The sequence below is a fragment of the Sturnira hondurensis genome, unplaced genomic scaffold (genome assembly GCF_014824575.4).
Source record: "Sturnira hondurensis isolate 20B ecotype Veracruz unplaced genomic scaffold, ASM1482457v3 Scaffold0006437, whole genome shotgun sequence".
Lineage (NCBI taxonomy): Eukaryota > Metazoa > Chordata > Mammalia > Chiroptera > Phyllostomidae > Sturnira > Sturnira hondurensis.
Window position 1 is genome coordinate 3,332,182 of NW_028079068.1, and position 22,131 is coordinate 3,354,312.

General features: G+C 47.6%; 1 protein-coding gene across 5 annotated transcripts in view; it reads left to right on the forward strand.

Moving 5' to 3' along the window:
• The window catches only part of LOC118989104 (diacylglycerol kinase iota), a 315,926-nt gene that overhangs the window by 66,237 nt on the left and 227,558 nt on the right, over positions 1–22,131 (forward strand). For all 5 annotated transcript variants that reach the window (XM_037049123.1, XM_037049127.1, XM_037049124.1 and 2 more), the window contains exons 4-5: positions 16,538–16,612; positions 17,962–18,018. In XM_037049123.1, the coding sequence (XP_036905018.1) occupies positions 16,538–16,612; positions 17,962–18,018 (132 nt within the window). The remainder of the gene's footprint in view (positions 1–16,537; positions 16,613–17,961; positions 18,019–22,131) is intronic.

The window sequence follows — 22,131 nt, forward strand, 5'->3', positions numbered from 1 at the left end:
TTGTAGATAGGATGTACAGAGATGTTCATCCAGTATTTGTCCCCAGAGAAACTCACGCCTCCACTAGTAACCCACAGAGCACATACCAGTGCGCACCTGGTTTTGCACTTAAGACACTTGCCTACATCATATGTGACACACATGGCCATAGTCACACCTGCCTAAATGCATGTTGACACTGATGGGTAACTGGGTAGTGGGAAGGAAGTGGACTGGCTGTGAGACGGACCTAGGTGTGAATCCTGCTGTTCCATGTGTGTACAGAGTGAACTTCACCTTTTTCTAATCTAAATTATTGTGAAGATCGGCCTCCATTTCTAATTTAAAGTACTGTGAAGATTGGCCTCAATGGTTCTTATTTCTAGATGAGCATTGCAGTCGATTATGAAACTACTTTTTAAAAAAAAATGGCTGGTTACCAGCCGGGAGCAACTACATGAGAACCTCTGGCGAGTGGCCCTGGGCAGGAGTCTGATAGAAGAAACAAGCTCTGCGGGTGGTTCTACATGTGGTCACACAGAGTGGGTAGAGAGCCACTGACCTACTGGGTAAAGAGAGGGTCGCGCCACAACAGGGGGGCCTGCTCCTGGTGCCCGCTGTACCGTGTCTGCTACAGGTTGACTTGTGTGGCCCAGAATCATATGCTGAGGCCCTAGCCCCTGGGTAGCTTGGAATGCAGCCCTGTTTCGAGGTAGGGCTGTTGCAGAGGTGATTAGTTAAGGTGAGGTCCTGTTGGAGCAGGGTGGGCCCTGGATTCAATGTGACAGGCGTCCTTATAAGAGGGGAGACGCACAGAGATAGACACACAGGGGAGAAGGCCGTGTAAGGACAGAGGCAGAGATCGGAGTGGGGCTGCTGGAAGCCAAGGGCTGCGGGCCCTCAGCAGCAGCCAGGAGAGAGGCATGGGCAGATCCTCCCTCCGAGCCCTCAGGAGCGTGCCAGCCCTGTGACCCCTTGATTTCAGACCGTGGGAGAATGCATTTCTGTTGCCTTGAGCCACCCAGCTTGCAGTACTTTGTGAGGGCACAGCTAAGGAAACAAATAACACAGCCATTCTATAAGGTGAGTGACCTTATCTGGCCGTACAGATACCTGCACAAGGCTCACAGATGTGTGCGCACACAGAGGTGCATTGAAGTTGGTCTTGACGGAGGATTTTGGCTGAGAGGTATGAGGCTTTCCGGATGAGTGAGCAGAGGGGCAGCGGGGGGCCAGGGGCTGAGGGCTGCAGGGAAGAGAGCAGCGAGACAGGTGAGTGAGAATGCATAGGTTGGATGAGAGAAAAAAAGGAGCTGTTGGACTCCAGAATGCTTTTTCCAGCTCTATCTTCTTTATTTTTAAATGTGCTAACGTCACCTTTTTTTTGTATGGCTAAGCTAATGGATAGGCACTGTTTGCTTTCCTTACTGTTTCATTTGTGTGTTTTGCTTTCATCTTTTCCTGGGTTGGTGGGTTGGTGCAGACTCCGGCTCATGGGGTCTTCGACGTTGTGGATGAGACACAACAAATTCACACGGACTACCGAGTCCTGTGGAGAAAAAGGGATGGCACGGCCACTCTCTCAAGAGGAGAATGACCCTTGCCTTGAGAAGCTTTTATTGCTTTTCTGGGCACATTACATGATGGTCCTCATTTATTATGCAGAAGTTTGTTTTAGGTGGTTACCTTTTACAGAAAACAAAGGAGAGGATGCTGTTAATCACATCACAGAAGAAGGATATTTGCAAATGCAAAGGGAAAAGTGGTTGAACTGATGACACTCCTCCTTGGAAGGTTTAGCGTAGATTTTAGGAAGTTACTTTAAAGATAGCAGTAAATGTTTACTGCCTCAATTCAGGATGAGGGAGTTTTAGCAAAAGCAAGCCTCAAAGGAGCCTAGGTACAATGCAGGCCTGATTCCCCACGGGAGAACCTATCTGTGGGTGTGGGTTCTGTCTGGGCCCGCGCCATATGGAATGGTCCCCTAGGGTGGGTAGTGTTTGGCAAAGATGGCCAACCCCACCTGTCATGCTTGCCTTTCATTCTGAGCTGTTTTGCGGTATTGCTTGCAGTTTCACAAAGGTAGTTTTCCTGCATAAATGAATGAATTGCATCAGAGAGGCCATGTGATGGGGGGGTGGTGGTGGTGAAAGGAGTGGAGAGGGAGGAACCAGGCAGCTCTGGAGATGAATACGTCCGGATGGAACCTTAGCCCCGCCCTGCTTTTCCAAAGCTCAGGTCCTGTAAAGTGATGAAGATTATATCTGCTTCTCTGAATTGATACAAGGATTGCTTTCATTCACAGATGTCAGTGTCTTCCCTCCTTATTTCCTGCTGCTGCTTTCAGTGTTGCTAAGTCGAATGAGCTCGTTGGTATGAGTTTCGTTGGACTTGCGGTTCAGCAGGGCCTTTTGTTTGGGGTGGTTCTGTCTAACTCCACACAGAGACTCTTAGTGATTCCCCTGTCATTTTGCTGTTTTGTTTAGTATCTGTCGTCTCACTAGGTCATGAGTGGGACCGACCCAGAGTGACAAATCTAAGTGACCCATTCTAGAAAACAGCTCGCATGCTCTGTCTTCTTTCTGGTGGGTCAGGAGCCTTATTATGGTCATTGGACAAAAACAAAATTCTGAATCTGGTCTATTCATCTCTGCCTATTTCGTCTCCGGAAGACGGGCACGCGGGATGCAGGCTGGTGCGCATCTGTGTGCGCCGGGCACATGAGGCGAGAGCAGTGGTACCTGGCGCATGCCGCCAGGGCTTTGTGCCCGTCCACGCACTCAGGGCTGGTGGGTGTGCACTGCAGAGTACACCGCCGGACTCGAGCCTCAGAAGACACTGAGACGACCTGCTTCTGCCCCTCACACGCCTGTGGTCCCGCACGGCAGATTGACAGCCCGCAACCCCATATGGCAGCCTAGCTGGGTGGGGTGCGGCTGTCAGAGGGAACCACGAGGGTGGCAGGAGAGCCCGGGCAGCTCGGCCAGCTTTCTGAGTTGTTTGGGTGCCAGCCTTGAAGAGGCCATCTCTGGGAGCTGCCAAGGCTGCTGTCTGCCAGGGGCCTCTCCCACTGTTAGGATATGGAGGGGCTAATGAGTTAAGATGACTCAGGGAGAGAGCCTAGCCATCAACAGACGTAGTTTCCCGAACGCATTGGCACAGACAGACTCTCAGCGGCCTGCCCCTAGTCCCTGGGTGTGAGCCCGGGGGGTTTGGTCTTCCTGTGGATGCAAGTGGTGTGGCCCATCGGGTGTCTGGCCCGGTGGTCAGCATCGCCATGTCATTCAAGGGCACACTTAGGACTGCGTCTCGCATGTGGCAGGCTCTTAGGAAGTGCTAGCCATCGTTACTGTTGCAACTCTGGTCCGTGTTGCTGTAACTAATTACTGGGCCTAGAGAGCTGACTGTCGACCCGAGGGGGGATAGGATACCGATTCCGTCTGCTTTATGGGGTCGGGACAGTGTTAGGATGCGGAGCTTGAGGAGCCTTAGGATTCTGTCGCTCCTTCCTGGGTGACCCTGGATCAGTGGCACCATTGTCTATTTGCAAGGCCACTTTAAAAAAATCATGTTATATAGAGCATCAAACTCACGTAAAAACAATACGGGGTATTATTCGTTAGACGAGTCTTGGGATCAAACGAGTTTGGGAAATGATGACCCCCTTTCATATACAAACTTGCATTATGAAGCTCTGGGAAGGGTGTCAGGTGGGCAGGGTTTCCTGCTTTGTTTTGGGGGGGGGCGGAGATGAGGATCACCGAATCTATTATTTTTCCCACAGAACATCTGTTGGCGTCTTGTGGGATCTCAGTGTTCATTGGAACAGTGTTTGAGAAATGCCCACACCGTGCATCCTGAAAAGGACTTCCCAATGCTGATTAATAGCAGCACTGTGCGTGGTCATTGGAGGCTGCTTACTTCCACTTAATGGTAAAGGAAAGGAAGTCAGAGATGCTTGATCACCATCCAGCTTCATACCTTTTCGGTAGTGTGTGTGTGTGTGTGTGTGTGTGTGTGTGTGTGTGTACGATTTTATTCTTAGAGAAGAATTTCAGATTGAGGCAGTGTTTATGTGTTTGTTATGTGGGTAATGTTTGTGTGGAACACTCCTGGTATTTAATACAAATCATTTGCATCTGATTCAGCATAGCGTTTACATATCACCTAGGCAATGCCCAGGTGGATAGACACGCTTCCCCTTCTAGTGTTCCTCAGTGCCAGGGACCCAGAACAACAGAGTTTACTCAATATTTCTTGTTGCTGGAGGCCCCGATCTTGGCTGAGGCACTGTTTGCATTAGCAGTTACCCAGAACCACTCCTGGCTCCCATGTTGACGTGTCTTTTAGGGGCTTTCTTTTGTTGCCTACCTCCTACACCAGGTAGATACAAGGAAATGGAGAAGTCTGCTCTGTTGACTTCAGTCCAGGAGGCGTGTGGGCTTTGGGATCAAATGACCAGGCTTTAAATTCAGGCTTTGAGGATTTCTAGTTGTGTGACCATGGCCACTGTTTTAACCTCTTTCAGCCTCAGTTTCACAGCTGTAAAATGTGGGTCATACCCGCTTCTTTTGGTTATTGCGAAACTTAAGATAATGCATCTGTAGCAATTCACAATGTGGTAAGTCACGGACATTCAATAGAAATTAGTTACCACGATCATTCTCCCGTGAGTGAAAATGGTGTCGGTGGATTGTGGGCAACTGAAACCCAGAAGGCAGCGTCAGAGGGTTAACTTCCTAGATCCTTAGTCAGCACTTCTCTCACTGAACGAAAGTCAGGCTGGATCTCCTTCGGTGTAACAGTGATCCCGGCTCTGAGGCTGTCCTCGGCTCTGCGCCCCTTCCGCATGCTCTTCACTCTTTACAGCCCACACTATTTTCTGTTACTTAAAAACAATATCACTCACTCACCAGTCTGTCATTACCACCAGAACATAAGCTCTGTTGCACTCATGGACTTCACCTGGTACTCTCCTGAGTCCTCAGCACCAAGAACAGGGACTGCCATTTTTTTTTAATTGAATGAATGAGTTCACTGACATGATGGTTGAGAGAGACACAAAGACACACACAGACAGACACCTGTCACCAGGTCAGTCCTGCCATTTAAGTGCCTGATGCTTCAAATCCAGGATGTTTGAATTCCTGCCTTGTTCTTAAGGCTCTTCACAAAGTCATTCAACTCTGACTACTAGGAGGCTACTGTGGAGTTTTAAGCCCATGCGTTTGGTTCTTTTCGAGGTAGAAAGCTGTTTTCCGCTCTTGGCTCAGGGGGTCCTGGTGCGGTTGTCATTAGTCTGTCCCCATGGGCCTCTCATGAGAATAGATTTTATAAAGCAGTCATGTCACATATGTTCATCTGTCTTCGTCAGTCTCGTTCCCCTAATCTATCACTGGTAAAGACAATGAGAGGGAGGTGATAAGTTAGGTCGAAGGAGATGGCTTTGTGTCTGAAAGACCTCCGTTTGGTCAAGTTGCTCAATCTCATTGGATCTCAGCTTCTTAACTATCAAGTGGGTGAATGGCACCCACCTTGCATGGTTGAAGTGAGCTGGGTTTAGAGTGCACTTAAAGTGTATAGCATTCGGCCAGACTCCTGGTAAATACACTGGTCACCCTGTGCTTGGGGAAAATGGCGTGGGCAGGTGTGTGTGTGGGAGTGAGGACCACACTGCCCATCGGAGATACGGGTTTGTGTGAACCGTGACTGAAACGGCAGTCTTCCCAGGCTAGACCGATTGGGAGGCTTTGTCTTCATCAGGTCGCCAGTAGCTTGGGATATAGGGAATGGCAGTGAAAAGATAGCTGATTTGCCGGGGCTTAATGTGGGTTTTTCTGTAGAGACCGTCTCTGAGGTTAAAACAAGATGTCTGTAATTACTGTTTAGAAAGCTTAAGCTGTGACCTTTCAAAAACAATTCCATCTATTTCCACGAAGTAAACGGATAATGAGAATGTTTTAGGATTTGTACTGCAAGGAAGACAGTTTTTTTGGTCTATTACACCAGCGAGGATTAAAGGGCAAACTTGGGCGTTGCTCGTATATTAAGCCTCAGATCTCTGCTGTGCCCTTGACCTTAGAACTAGAGAGGGTCATTAAGATGACACTGAGACATTATCTCCTGTTGTCTTCGTTACAACTGCTGTCATACATCCAGCCCATCCTCATTCATGTGTGTCGGCTTGAAATTTGTGCATACACTCGTGTTTGTGTGTGTAGGGCTCTAATTGTGCGAGTCTCTACTTATAAGTGTATATACTTGTAATCATATTTGTACACATTACTATTAGCTGCATGGCAACTTTGCTGTGAATAACTTTGTAGGGAGTATAGAAATTAATGGGGAAAAACGAATGGGAAGCAGCCACAAAAGCAGCTGGAAAGATCAAAGAAAGGAAAGTAGCATGTGATACAGTTAAAGCTGTTGACCGGCCCTGGCCATGTGAGCAGGCACCAAGGCTGGGAAGCATAAAGGAAACAAATGAGAATTTTTTTAAAAGAGAGAAAGACAAGGAGAAGAAAATGCAAAGCAGAAGCCAGGGATGAGAGTGACAAAGTACAGAGGCAAGACTAATACTTACGGAAATAATACTTATGGAGGTGTCCTTGGGTAAAGCGAGAACCAGGAGTGGGCAATAGAACTGTGGATTTTTTAATGTTTCTTTGAGTTCATGAGGCTGAAATCCCCTTTTAATGTAGGACAGGAAGGAGGAGGTGGAAGGAGGAAGGGAGGGTACCCATCTCGGGCCCATCAATGGAAGGCCGTTAGCCAGCCCAACCTTGAAAGAAGCATCGTGTGGGTATCTTTCCATTGAACCTGTGCCAGCTGTACCGATGGATCAGGCCATCGCCACATTTTTCACAAGTCACAGCTGCAATACATTTGTCTCGTGTCCAAAACACTAACTGCATTTTGTGTAGAGTTAACAAAAGATAGTTCCAAGGTACACTGGTTACCCAGTTGAGTTCCATGTATACTTCTAACATTCCGTGTAGATTTCTCCTGAAGCCCATCAGAAAATCCTTATACTTTCTTCTCATTAAAAATAAATAAATTTACCAGCATGATCCACTTTCAAATCCCTCTTAAAGATAATGATTTGGTACAAATTGTAATATAAAAGTAAACGATTGAGACACACGTACCTTCCCCCCCCCCCCCCTTTAAAATGAATCCGGTGCCGTTCTGACCATAGCTTTTTCCAGTTCTAATTTCAGGGATAAACATAATGAGGTATCATTCTTTGTAACCAGCCAGCAACTTTAGCTGTGAATTAACCCTGGTTCTAGCGATTTGGTTCTTGCCAGATCGGTTCTCACGTGAGTGCCAATTGGCCGATTTGCCGGAGGAGAAGAGGTTTTCACGTGTCTCTCCGGTTCTCACAGTCAGCCCCGAGTCCTCGCCCTTCCCTTAGCTACTTGCAGTCGGATTTTGGTTTTCTTTCTCTTCCAATGAAAGATCTAAATTACGCTGGCTGCCAGGGAAATGGAAAGCTCTTATTCACATCCTAACAATGGCAAGAGTGCACTTTGCTTTTTCTCCTGGCATCCAGCGCAGGTGGGCCCTGCTCATCCCCTAGATTTACAGCCTTATCCGAGGTGACTCAGCGGAGCTGACTCTGGAAACACCAACACCTCCTATGCATATTGCTTCAGGGAGTGTGTTCCTTAGAACAGAACAAACCATGCTGTTTGAAGAGCAAATTAAGTGAGCTTTATTGTAGTACTTAGAGGCAAATCCCAACCATCACACAGCAGGGGTTGGGCAGTCAGCCGATGCCCACAGCCACCAGCTGACCGGGGTGTGGGAGCAAAGCCATGCTTGGCTGTCCGTTACTCCCCTGAGAGACAAAGGGCCCAGGTCTGAGAAGTGTGTGTTGCCCTTAGCGGGGAGCCTGCACGGGGCTGGAGAGGGGGGTCCATCCTGTCAGTTCATCACTCTTGGGTCTCTGCCTTCTTCTCTGATCCATGCTTGTCACTACAGTTCAGGCTCTGATTGCCCAGTGTGTGAATGGTCGGTATGGACTCTCATTACATACATGCTCTTCCAGAGATAAAGCCAGGGTCTTAACCGTGATCTGGCCCGCCGCTATTATCTGGCCTCATCTTCTCCCAGTTCCCTGTGCTCCTTTTGTCATTGCTCGGACCCCACAAGGTCCTCACGTGTCTGGGCTTTGCATTCGCTGTTCCTTTTGCCAGGAATGCCTTTCCCCCAGATATCTACGTGCCAAACCGCCCCACCTCCTTCTGGTGTTTCCCAAAATATCTCTTCTCAGTGGGACCTTCCCTGGCCCACCTGCCTTCAACTTCAGCTTTCCCCTATTTCTGATTAAATTTCCTATTCCCCGCTTTCGCTTTCATTTACCTCTTGAGCACTTATTTCTATTAACATTGAGATACTATATTTGTTTTGTTTATGGTCCATCTTCCCCAACAGAATGTAAGCTCCATGAGATTAAAAAAATTAAGGATGTTTTGTTTGCTGTCAGATTCCCAGTGCCTGGGACGGTACCTGATACTTAGCAGGCACTCGGTATTGCTTGGTTGACTGAATTAATACATTTCTCATCTCATTTTCTCTTGTCCTTGTCCTTCTGTTTTCAGACAGGCTAGTGCCACCTACTCTCACCAGGTTAAACGATAATGTGTGGCCACGTAAGCTTCAAAAACTCCGTGGGTACCTTGTTGCCTGCCGGGTTAAAACGCCCGTGTCTCAGTCTAGATCTGAGGACTTCAGCAGTCTTTTCCCTAATCTGCAGCATCCAACCGGGACTTCTGTTCACGAAGCCTGGCCTACTTGCTTGCTGGCCCCTATCCTGTCCAGCGGGTTGCTTCCCACCCCGCAACTCTTCCCCAAATAAATAACCCCAGGCCTAATTAGCGTATAGACATGGGTGGGATTCCATGAGCAGCGATAACAACCTCCTGTTCCGGTTATGTAAGAGCTCAGCCTTCTGCCAAATAGCCCTCCCATCAGATATTTCTGGGGTTCCCCAAAGATGCGTCACTTGTGCTCATCAAATCAGAAGTGCAGCTACAAGCACCATGAAGCTTCTTCCCTATTTTTCCTCTATGGTTTGTAGAGGCCTTCCACCCCTCAGAACTCCTGGGGTGCCTCCTCACCTCTTCCTCTGGGACTGCCTGTGTGAGAATGCCTCTGCCCTGGGGATTTGGTTATGTAATTCCAAAGTCACCCAAGCTGGGTTGCGGGCTGAAGTGGGGAGAAAGTCCATCTCTATGGGTCCCTTTTATTTCCCTCCCTCCCTGTCTTCCTTCCTTCCAGAATGTCTGTGAAGCTTCTGTAATGGTCAGGCACATTGTTGGCATTGGATTAGAGCCACATGGACCCCCACAGTGGACTCTCCGTCTTCTTGGAACTCTCCAGTGGGCCTCTCAGGAGCAGTCTGCTGCGCCCTTTCTCCGTGGTCCCTGATGACACAGCTCCTCTGGCTTCCTATCAGCCAGTGTTCCCTACTCCTATGCCTGTGGACACCCTACTGCCCCCGGCCCCCCAGACACACAGATAGAAGCTTCCACATTCACCTCTCACACCTGGTGCCCAGCAGCTCATGCAGATGGACACCTGTGAGTCCGGGGACTGTTTCCCATTGGACGTGCCCGACCAAGTCTCAGTGCCTTTTAGGAAGCAGCATTGCTACTGTGTACAGTGGCTTTGGGTCTTCTCCCTGCTGAAATGTCCTCAGTTCTTCAAAGTGAACATCTTTTAAGGCCCAATTAAAGAATGTGCTTTCTATTTTTTAATAAGGTTTTTTAAAAAAGATTTTATTTATCTTTAGAGGGGAAGGGAAGAGAAGGAGAGGAGAGAAATATCAATGTATGGTTGCCTCTCATGAGTCCCCTGCTGGGAACTGGCCTGCAACCCAGGCATGTGCCCTGACTGGGAATCAAACCGCGATCGTGTGGTTCACAGGCCCGTACTCAATCCACTGAGCTACACCAGCCAGGGCGAGAATGTGCTTTCTTAAGTCCTTTTTTACTGACTTGGAGGTTTTACCCTCCTATAAATTATAGCACTTATCATCTGAGCTGTTCACTTCCCATTTATCCACGTGTGGCCTTCTTCTGTTAATGACCTTTTCTTTTGAGTCCTCGTCTCCTCATGGGGCTTGCCAGCTTTTCCCAGGAAGGACAGAAGCTCCTTTCTTCGTATTTCCTCTACAGTACTTAGCATTGTTTTGTATGCATAGCAGTGGCAAATGCTATTTATTGAATGAATGTCCAAAATACACTTTGGAAAGGTCAGTGGTTAACAGGCCGTTGCAGGAACATGGAAAATCCGCTTACACGGGACACCAGCTCGTGGCATATGCAGACCGGGGCACGTCGGCATACAACTGCACACCACGTGCTTTGTGTGCTAGTTTATGTGAGTCGCCCTCCCAACCTCCTCTTCTTTTTGCTCCTCCTTCTTCTGCATATTCTGAGATACTTTTGGCATTGTTTGGTATGCAGTGTGCCAGTGGTGAGGGTGCATGTCAGAGGGACTCAGCCCTCCCCAAGCTCTCGTCTGTCCAGAGGACGCATGGCCCCGCCACGTGGCACCTTGACAAAGGAAGACCTACTCTCCGAGGTGGACCGACAGTAGTCCGGCTGAGTGCTGGGGCCTTTTGCCGCACAGCGAGGTCTCCCGGTGGTAGAGGCCCTGTGTGGAGGTCTCCGGGAGTCCCCTTGGACCACAGCCGTGGGGCACTTCTGCTCCCTGGGCTGGAATCATGAAATCTGTTGTCACAGAGAAGCTCACCGATGTCATGAGGAGCCATCAGAGGGGTGTGTCTGAAATGCCCCATACCTGCCTGGGGACAAGGAAAGGCAACATGAGTGACAATGGAGACTGTGCTTCAGCCCTGAAATCACATGACTGGAACTTCCAGATAATGTCATTCTTTATTTTCCCTAATACCAATTTACAGATTGCATCCCAGGCTCCCCGGAGAAGCAGAGCTTGCCAAGTATGCTTGTCATTTCTTCTAATGAGGTGTTTAAATAAATCAAAGACTCTTGTTTTCATTTGCTTTGGATTATACAGCAACAACGGTCTGGTTCATGTTGCCCACAGAGCCAATCCCATTGACAGGGCACCATGTTCCTGACACTCCAAAGCTTAGCAGGCTCCCTCTCCTCTCCTCTTCTGAGCATTCCACTCACCCGATCCTTGGAGAGGAACAAAAAAGAGGCAAACTTGTCTGTGCCCTGCTGTCCATCACCCCTACTCCTCCCCCCAAAGTGCCTCTGTCAGCTGAACTTTGTGTCCCTGAGGGAGCAAGAAGCGAGGATAAAATTATTCTCACGTCACTTACCACTTCCCCGTTGCCTGATCCCCAGCCCTCCCTTAGTTTTATTCTTCAACAAGAGTCTTCTGATCTGGGAAAGGTGAGGGGCTGAGAAATCACTGGGAAGAGGACAGCTTGGTAGGAGCTTGAGTTAGTAAGTCAGTCCAACCAACCTCATCAGCCCCTGTTTTCCCAGCCCTTCTCCAGCCAGTGGTCCTCCTGGTGTGATCCCCTCAGTGCCTTCTCTCCGTCCTTCCCCGTGCCACGTTTGGTTGGGTTCCTGCCTGGAGCCCGTAGCCACTCACCTTTCTATCACTGTGGCCTCTTTATAGAAATAGGGGTGGGGCTCTTGGAAGCCAGGACTCTTTGCATTAGTTCTAGGAGCCTGTGGCCTGGCAATTCTGGAGTGAGATGCCACAAGTCCCAAACTTGGTTCTGTGAGCAGCAGGCTGTGGCCTCTGAGGGCCAAGTATTTTCTTCTACTTCTCCACTTTGGATCTCAGCTGCGTGCACACGAGTGTCCTTAAGAACGCAGCAAGAGAGAGATGGTCACAGACAGGATAACCTGTCCTATTTCAGGGAAAAATAAGGTTTGGCATGTACCTTACTGGGTAGGGGGAAGGCCTTCCTTATACATGCTTCTTGGGGTCCAACTTCAGACTACTAAGGATGCCAGTCGACTTCAGTTCGCCTGAGCGTGAAGGAGGCCCAGATACTTTCACAAACCAGAGTTCTGTGAATCTGGTTTCCATTCCCTTCCTTCCCTTCTCTCTCTTTTTCTATCCATGGTATCAAGTTGCATTGACTACCGGCAAATATTTATTGCTATTTAGCACAAATCACATCTCCTGCCCAACCAAAGAAAAAATAGTTTTCTTGGTGGTATGTATGAATCTGGGACTTGTGGCCAGAGGAAATGGGCGGGTGAGATAGGCTGAGTTAGTAAACTCTTTATCAGGGACAATTGCTTACTTTCTACCATGGCTTGCCTCTGTTTTTTTTTTTTTTTTTGTCCCGGCCCCCAGCCCCAGTGGTCTGAGGCTGTGACAATCCTACTCTCGAGCTAGATATGAGCTGAAGTTTGGTGAAGAACTGTTAGTGCTTCGCATGTCAGCAGAGGCCACAGCATGGGCCATGGAACTTGAACGTTCTCTCTCTTACAGTTGCCGTAAGGCCTGCTGGTTGGATTATACCCACCGTCCTGCAGTGCGGCATCTCACTGCAGTTATTATTATCTCAGTGCATGTTGGCCACGATGTGATGGGGTGTGATCTATACCACATCCTGTGTTGTCAGTGGTCACAGATGTGTCCTGCCCCACGATGGCAAGCTAATGCATCTCCTTTGACAAAACCAGGAAATCCTTAGTAAGGGCCCTAAGGTTACTTGATATGCAAAGCAGTGAACCTAATTGGACTTTACATTCATTGATGAGAATGAATTATTACATTTTTATAGTTTGAATTCTTAAGTGTTGTTTGGTGCCAGGCCATATTTGTTTAAAAAAATTTTTTTTGCTAGATTCTATAACAACCAGGCCCTAATATGAAGAACCTATTTACTGAATTAATTTTAATGACCTGTCTTGATTTATCACTTTTTATAGTGAAGGGTTGCCTTAAATGAGAATTTTCTTTTTTTTTTTAAAGATTTTATTCATTTATCTTTAGAGGGGAAGGGAAGAAGAGAGGGAGAGAAACATCAATGCATGGTTGCCTCTCGTGTGTCCCCCACTGAGAATTGGCCTGCAACCCAGGCATGTGCCCTGACTGGGAATCGAACTGCCATCCCTTAGTTCACAGGCCCACGCTCAATCCACTGAGCTATACCAGCCAGGGCTTAAATGAGAATTTTCTGAGAAAAAGCAAGTGCTTATAGTATTTACAGTGCCTTGATTCTTACATTTTATCTTTGTATTTAGTTTTTAAAAATAATTTTATTTATTAATTTTTAGAGAGAGGTGAAGGGAGGGAGAAAGAGAGAGAGAGACATTAGTGTGAGAGAAATATTGACCGGCTACCTCTCGTGAACCCCCAACCCATGATCCGCCCTGCAACCCAGGCATGAGCCCTGACTGGGAATCAAACCGGCGACCCTTCAGTCTGCGGGATGACGCCCCACTCACTGAGCCACACCAGGCAGGGCTGTATTTAGTTTGAATCTTGCAAATAAACATGATAACACAACCAAACACAAAAATTCGGTATGTTTTGGGCAATTTCTGCTCAGAAGCTCATTATACAACTAGTTCGAATAACTTTGACCAATTGAAACACAGTCCTAAACCAAAAAGGCAGCAGGCAGGTAAGACTTATGATTCACTGGGACAGTTTCCATCAGTTGAGGAACTGAAATCCATGTATTTTACTACTATCAGAAAAAAAAAAAAACCCAAGGCCTTTACTCAGAACACATTTACTTGATTTTGCATATAGGATTATAAACCTTAATTATGTTTCTCAGATTATGAGCAATCTAGAAGGTGCCACTTAGGAATCTGAGGGTGACCAAAGACAGGCACAATGACATTGACATCTCGGGTGACAGGAGGGCAGGGAACAAAAGGAACAGTGTTCTTTCTAGTCAAATGCATCCCATTTCAGTGTCTAGGAAGAAAAATTCAGGTCATGGATTATTGATTCTGCCTCAAAAGACACAGACGTATGTACTGTATTTATGAGGGTCTTTTAAAATTCAATGCTGTTTCAATAAGATTTGTTTTACAACTTAAGGTGCTCCACTTCAGGTATTACCATCTGTCCAACATCGCACTTGAACTCAGGGGAGGGTTACCCCTGAGATAACAGGAGCCCGCTAGTCCTGGGACTCTTCCGGCCCAGATCCCTGTGCAAAATATGTGGCTTGTGTCCTGGAACAGAACACAGCCATGGGAAGAGGTTTTGTGGTGTCAGCGAGTGCCCGTGGGCCCCTGAGCCTGCTTGGTGCCCTTCCCACCATCCTCAGTGACTTGACCTAAGCCTCCCTGAGTCCCTGGAGCTCCAGAAAACCTGAAGCTGAGCTCAAGGTCGGGCACAGAGCTAGACCAGGGCAGGAGTTACTGGTGAGGAAGAAGGCTTTTCAGGCATCCTTAAGTCACAGCCCGGCACTGGGGCCCACCGTGGTGTCTGCACTGTACCCTCCCGGGGCTCCTGCGGCTCATGAGTAAACTGGAATCAATTCCAGTTTCCTTAGCATCGCTGTCAGTCTGATTAGCAACGTGACTTGGGTGCCCCATGCATTGACTCCAGGTGGTGCCACACAGCCATCTGTGGAAACGGGAGAGCAGCCACCATTTGCTTATGGGCGCTCGGCTCATGGAAATTTGCAAACCAGAATTTTATTACTGTTGCTGTGCGTGATGCCACCGCTGCTGCCGCTGCTATTGTTATTCCAACTACTGTCACTACCACTTGCTTTTGTCCTCCTCTCTCCCCTTTCTTCCCCATAGGAGAGCTAAGGCACCTTTCGGTAGTATGGCGAGATGCTGGGGTGTTCCTTAACCTTTGTTATTTGCAAAATCAGTTGACGGCCAAACTGATTTAATGTTGGAGAATGTGTCCTTTTCCCGGGGAGAGGAAGGCCAGGAGTCCTTGTGGCACCCACAAGCAGGCGCAGAGGGTGTGTAGACTGTGCAAGCTTGGAGTTCATTTTCTGCAGTGTGGCAGTGTCCTGGGTCCCAGATTGGTGGCTGGTAACACTGAGGGTAACCCATGTTGAATCAGTAGCCCCGAGCGGGGGGGTGCAGAGGGGGAGCGGGGGTGCAGAGGGGGAGCAGAGGCCACAGTTTCTTTCCTGAGACTGCCCTTTCCAAGGTGGCTCTTTGGTCCTTCCATTCTCCTCAGTGGGAGCAATCCGTATTCCATCTTCCTGCCGCCATTGGCTCCACAATGACACCTCAGCCAGGAAGCCACACCCAGGAAACGGGGACGTTGCTGCAACCTATACCAGGGTTGCTCTTAAGGGTAGGGATGCAGGACCTTTCCCACTCGGAAGCCTTGATAGGCTGTTGCATGGACGGGCTTTGTTGTAGCCAATTGCTTTCAGTGCTCAGACCCCAGATTATTTATGCAGAGCCGCCTTCTGGTCTGTGCTCTGTGGAGGGGCGTGAGCACTCCCAGCTTAGACTTTACATGGCACTGGCAGAGACGGGTTGGAGCCCACCCATTTCTCTCCCTCTCCCTGCTTGTTTTCTTCGTCAGAGAAAAGATACGCCTCAAGGAGTATTTTTATTTTTATTGTGGGTTTAAACTGGTGTGGACTGTCGGGCTAAGCCCGTGATGCTTGCAAGCCTGAACTCTGAAGTCACGCGGCTTGGCTCTGCGCGCCCTGATTATGTGGCCCGAGGCATATCACTCACGGCGCCTCCGTTTTCTCATCTGTGCAACGGGAGTAAGAATAGTCCCTATTGCCCTGGCTGGTGTAGCTCAGTGGACTGAGCGCGGGCCTGCGAACCACACGATCGCGGTTTGATTCCCAGTCAGGGCACCTGCCTGGGTTGCAGGCCAGTTCCCAGCAGGGGACTCATGAGAGGCAGCCATGCATTGATGCTTCTCTCCTCTCCTTCCCTTCCTCTCTAAAGATAAATAAATAAAATATAAAAAAATAGTTCCTATTTCTCAGGGCCGAGAGGGTCAAATGAGTTATTATTTGGGAAGTGTGTGCAAGGGCCCACGGCAGATTGCATGTGCTAAACCACATTAGCTGCGGTTGCTGGGTGTGAGAGTTAGTCTTGTCTTCTTGCTTTTCTGAAGCTTTGGGCAGAAACCCAAGCCACTTCGTATAGACTTGTGCCTGAGATAGGAGCCTAAACGGACTGACCCCCTGAAAGGCAGACTCTTTGCAGTGGGGAAAGAATGCTTGTTTTGAAATTATTCGTAACTTTAAATGTGGGTTGCCCTGGCCCCTTAAGTATTAAAGTTTAAAAAAAAAGGATAATAATGCCTGCATTTTTAGGTTATGAAGCTTAGAATAAAGAGCCTGGCTTATATTAGTACTCACTATATAGCTGGTAGTATAATTATTGTATTTTAAAGAGAAAATCTAGGCCACCCTAAGTCATGGGGATGTGGAGCTCCTTGGCCGGTCAGAGGACTGTTGTTGAAGTTTATCGTGTTATTGAATGGTTAGGGCAAAAATTTACATCTGCTTCCTAATATAAACAGTCGCAATGGTTGCTTTTTTTTACATATACTCTCTTTACTACCAAGGGCCTCTCTAGAACAGAATGTTAACATTTCTTTTTGTATTTTCAATTGAATGTTGTAGAAATCGGCCCTGAGGAGGAAGTGTGCGGTCTGTAAAATCGTCGTCCACACCGCCTGCATCGAACAGCTAGAAAAGGTGAGACAGCGCCACCTGCTGCAAATTTTGCTGCCTTGCAAGTGTTTGGACTGCCCAAGACCAGGTGTCAATTTCTATTTCCAACTTTTTGAAAATAGTGCCCTTTTGAAAAACTGGAAGTCCAACATTATTACCAGATTAGTAATGGAAAGACAGTGCTTAACGTTCACTCATTCTGTTGTTTGCTGATGTCTAATTTGGTACCATTTAACCCTGGCTCTTGGAAGAAGGAACGATGAGGTTGGAGAAAAAGCCTAGTATGCTCTCGTTTTCTTCACAACAGCGAGCGTTGCTATTCACTCATGGGATTTCCCACAAGACGTTTTCTCTTAAAGAAAAAAATCCCGTACGTTTTTCGAAATTATTAAGCTCTGTCTGACCACTCCGAGTTTACTTCTTCCAAGAGTGACTACAAGGGAGCAAGCCAGGCCAGAGGCAGCTCTGAGTTCCTACTCACCCAGCGTCACCCTGTGGGTGGGGCTGGAAGTGACAGCCGGCCGGGGTGTCTTTCCTCCCAAATCAGTGAACCAGTGGTGTCTGCCTAGTCCCTTTATCTGTCGTCTGGGTGGGGGAGGGAGAGGTTCCCATAGCGAGCTGCCTGCGGTCCTCTCTTCTGTCTCGCCTCCGTCTGCAGTCCCTCCCACACGCGAGTCCCCGTGCATGGTCTGTGTTCTTGAGCTGCCCTGGGAGAAGGTGTTGGGTGGTTTTAGCCTGCTGCAACATTCACGGAGTTTTACGGCCACGTTACCAATTGTTGCCCATTGTGGGAATGACAACTAAATATTTCATCTCACCTCCCAGCCCCATTTACTCTTCTCCTTCATTTCTGTGCCCTTTTCAGTCAAACCATGTAGCTAGAGAAGATGTAAATGACCAGGAGACCTCCCCGTCAAAATGAAAGGCAGCACCGAATACTCACATCAATAATAATTTGTGTGTATGTGTGTGAATCGTTATCATCGTATTAAAAATTCCCCAAGTTTATATTTTCCTACTTTTAAAATCTGAAACATAGATGGGTGATTTCAGCTGCCTGACATTTTTTCCTCTGACTCTTTATTGTCGCCGTTTATCACGTTTATGGTGTAAGAACATTATTGTTTAAAGATACTTGGATCCCATCAATGACACTGAAGAAACATGGATCAGAGGTATAGACTCACTTGAGATTTCTGTAGGTTATTAAGGTGATGATTCCAAAAGACTAAGAATAGTGTTACACGTTGTTTCTCCTTCTTTGGGGGTTTTGTTTTATGGCTTCAATATCTATCACTGTTGGTTTATTTAGGTAACTCATTCCAATCTGATGTGCATCCCTAATACAACACACTTTTCTTTTTCAATGACAGATTAATTTCAGATGTAAACCAACATTTCGAGAAGGGGGCTCAAGATCGCCAAGAGAAGTGAGTATTTCTGAGCTCAAATAGCGGAGTGTTTCCGAATTTCAGAGCTCTGTCTCAAATGCCAGCTTTACTTGCCCGCTGATTCACAGGGTTTTTCCATCTTCACAAAGAATAAAGTGCACCTCCCTCCATTTCGCATCAGCTTCTTATCGGTAAATCAACAAATGCACTCAATAAAACCTCCACGTTATTTCAAGGTGTGTGTACTGCCCTTCATTCTTCTTGCAGACCCTACAGGAAGCTGAGGTCACACCGAGTGCAGCTGAGAATAGGGGAGGGGCGTTGGTAGAACTGAGGAGGTGAGAAAGCGATGGTGTTTTATCGTCCCGAGGTCCAGTGTAATTCAGCTTTTCAATTTTGCGTGGGTAGAAGCTACTCGGGGGCAGCGCAGTTACTGAGAATTCTGTAAACCGCAGAGTCAGAAAGTCTAGTTTTAAAACCAGCGTTGGTGCAGTGTGATTTGGGGCATCTCACCTAATTTCCCTTCATCTCGATGTTTTCATCTGTCAAACAAGTAAAGAGAGAGAGAGAGAGAGAGAGGAGAGTAGGCAGATAGATAAGTAGATAGATAGACAGACAGACAGATAGAATAAACTGTATCCCTCAGAACAGGATTAGCTGCCCAGCCATTACTGTCTCACATGGCGCTCTCCATAAGAGAAAGCGCGGTAAATAGACTTTTTGGAAATACGCTTTCTCCAACCCACGGAGTTTACTTTTAGTTATACGTCTATATTGATCTCCCCTGGGAGCCTTCCCAGCCAGTGCATGTCTCAAATTAGCTCTGTGTAGTGAGGCATAGGAGAGAGAGAGGGGAGAGGTCACAGAAAGGGCTTCCTGGAAGAGGTGGCAGCTAAACTGAGATTCAAGGGAGTTGTCTAAGTGGGGGTGGGAGTAGTTAGGAGGTGAGTGAGCACCTTCTGTGCACGCAAGAATGTGGAGGGGAACGTACCAAGGAAGACACGAGATCCCAGAGATGCGCAGGACTAGATGCTGAGGTCCCCGTCGGCCATGCTCCAAGTTCAGCATCTTCTCGTCACAGTCATTGGTAATGGGAGGGAGGCATGAGGCTATTTTAAGCAGAATGTATATGATTCTGGCTACCGTGTGAAGGGAATACCGTGGAGTTCAAGAGCAGCAATATCGAAGATATGGAGGAAATTTCAGGGGCTACTTGAGTAATCCAGGCAAGAAATAATGGGGATCTGAACCGCTATGAATACTGGAATTAAACAAAAGTGGTAGCTGTGCATTTGAAGGACACAATACTGACAGGGTGTAAGTGAATGGTTGTGTGAAGACAGAGGAGTCCAGGATAAACCAGGATTGTGTTTTGGACAAAACCAATTAGACGTTGGAGCATGAATTGATTTGAGGATGGGGTGGGCACATGACAGGCTTAGTTGTAGAGCTCCCACATTTGGGGTGTTCTCCAGGTCCCCGGCCGGAAATGCCCCGTCAAAAGCTAAGTAGGGAGTGAGTTTGGAGCTTGTGAGGGAGATTGGGCCACCGGCGAGACAGTTGTGAAATGTCAGCCTGAATAGGCAGTCATTAAAGCTATGGGACCAGGTGCAGGGGTAAAACAGGAAGAGAAGATGTCTGAGGAGATAAGATCACTGATGTTTTCAGCAATGTTCATGGGAAAAAATCCCCGGAAAAGAATGATCTCCTCGTTCCTGACTAATCCAAGAAGACCGGGAGAAGACACGGAAGGAGAACAGGCTGGGAGGGGAGGTTGCAGAGAGAGGAAAGACAGTGGTTCCTATCAGATGGGTTCCCATCTCCCTCAGATGCCCTGTATGTCAGCGATAGGAAGGCCACAGGTCATCCCACAGGGTGAGGCAAGTCTAGGAAAAATGATGATGGTGTCGTCCCTCCCAAATGCAGCATAGCACCGACCAGGAGTTAACTTGCTGACAGCTCCAAGGAAGGAGAGATTTCCTGGGGGACAACAGAAGGAAGAGCTTTGTGTTCTTAAGGAGGAGTTTATGAATTCCCGACCAGGGGATCCGTATGTTCCCCCTTCGCTCTGCCTTCTCGAACCTCTCTCTTCCTTTCTGCATAAAAAATTCCTACTGTGTGTGCCATTTTTCTAGTGCAAGTATTTTGGGCTCGTTCATTCATCTTTAGTTTTCACTAACTGTGTCACTTCTTGTCTGTGAAGTGAGACGCTCCTTGATACGTATCAAGGGATACATATCCCTTGATATGTGTTCCTTTCCTACATTTCCACCCCTTCTCTTTCTCATCAGCATAAACACGCGCTAATAGCACCTATCTTTAAAGAATGACAAATGAAAATATTCTTTAACCACCAGCTGTGTCTTACCTGCGGCTCTGATTCTTAGTTTTGTGTTCATGCTAAATAAACTTCCAGAAAGTGTATTATGTATAAACAGTAGGTCCCCTCCTCATTTTAACCTGTTCTGTTCTGGGCTTCACTCTCTCCATTCACTGAAATTGCTTTCCTGAGGTTGCCAATACCTCTCTGACGCCAAATCCATAAGATGTTTCTTTTTTTGTTGCTGGTATTCAGTCATTCAAATGCATTCAAGTTGTTCTGTGTTCCATTCTTTTTGGATGCTCTCCTGTCTTGACATCTTTCCTGCTGGTCCTCTATTTCATTAGGTGGTGCTTCCCACTGTCTTGCATTGCTCATGCCCCACCACACCCCAGATTTCTGCGTATTCCTCCCACTGGGGTTGGCCCTTGGCCATGTTTTCTCTCCGCCCACTCTTGTTGGAAGAGCACATCCAAGCTCATGGCTTTAAATATCACGTCTGGGATGACAGTTCCTGGCTTTACAAGGCTCCCCCCCACGTCTTCGTGGAGTTCCATTTGACGTGCCCATACAGTCCTCTCAAATATGATCCATTAAAAACCAAGTTTGCCCTTGGGGAAACTTGACTGGGGTGGCTCAGTGGGTTGAGTGTCATCTTGCAAAGTGAAAGGTTGCTAGTTCAATTCCTGGTCAGGACATTTGCCTGGGTTGCAGGTTCGGCCCCTGGTTGGGACAGGTACAAGAGGCAACCAATGGATGTTTCTCTCTTGCATTGATGTTTCTCCCCTTCTCTTTCTCCCTCCCTCTCTAAAAATGAACAAAATAAAATCTTGAAAACGAACCCTACGCTCATTTCCATCTTCCAAAAAATGACTTTCTTCTGTATCTCAGAAAATGAGATGGCTATTGACCCAGTGGTTCAATCGAGAAAACTGGTTATATTGATTCCTTCTCTCATGTACTCACCACATCTAATTCATTTACCGGCCCTATCAGTTTTATTCATAAAGTATATTTTGAACCATCTCTTTCCTCCATCTGTGTTGCCTGTGCCTTAGATGAAGGCACCGTGATATCAACCACCACAATAGCTTCTCCATAATTCCTTGTTTCTGTCCTCAGTCTACCGGGATTTAAGAGAGTGATCCCTTCAGGTGAAAATAGGCTTATGTCCTTTTCCAGCCTCACACTCTCCAGTGGTTTCCGTAGCACGCTGAGCCAAGCCCCACCGCCTGCCTCTGCGTGATGAGTTCTGTGCGGTCTGGCTCCAGCCTGCCTCTCCACACCCACCCATCCAGCACGTGGACTTCCTTTCAGCTCTGAGGCACACATCGCGCTGTTCCCCACCTTCACATACCGGTGTGTGCTCTACCGGGAATCTCAGTGCGTGGCTAGCTGTCTCTTACAGTTAGGCCTCAGCTCAAGAGTCATCTCCTCGGAGGTCTTCCTTAATGACAGAGGTGGCGCATTGTTCTTTCTCAGGGCTCCTGGTGCTGCCCCATTCAGAACACTTCATATGTCATTGTTATGTACACGTATTACTCATTTTCCTGTTTGCTGCTGTTCTGCTGTAGCATAAGTTTGGGAGGTCACTCACAGCCCATGTCCCAAACTCATTGTGCCAGGATGTGGACGGTGTGATCGACAGGTATCTGGTGCCTGCATGCATTTATGAAGGTGTCCGTTTCTGCCAAAAATGTTTGGAAGCTCTTGGTCTAAGAAGACAACGTGAAGATGGAACTTATGATAGACTATGACCCATTTGAGGTTCTTACTTAAGAGACCTTAGGCGGTTTAATCGGTGCAAATGAAAGAACCATCACTTTAGAATG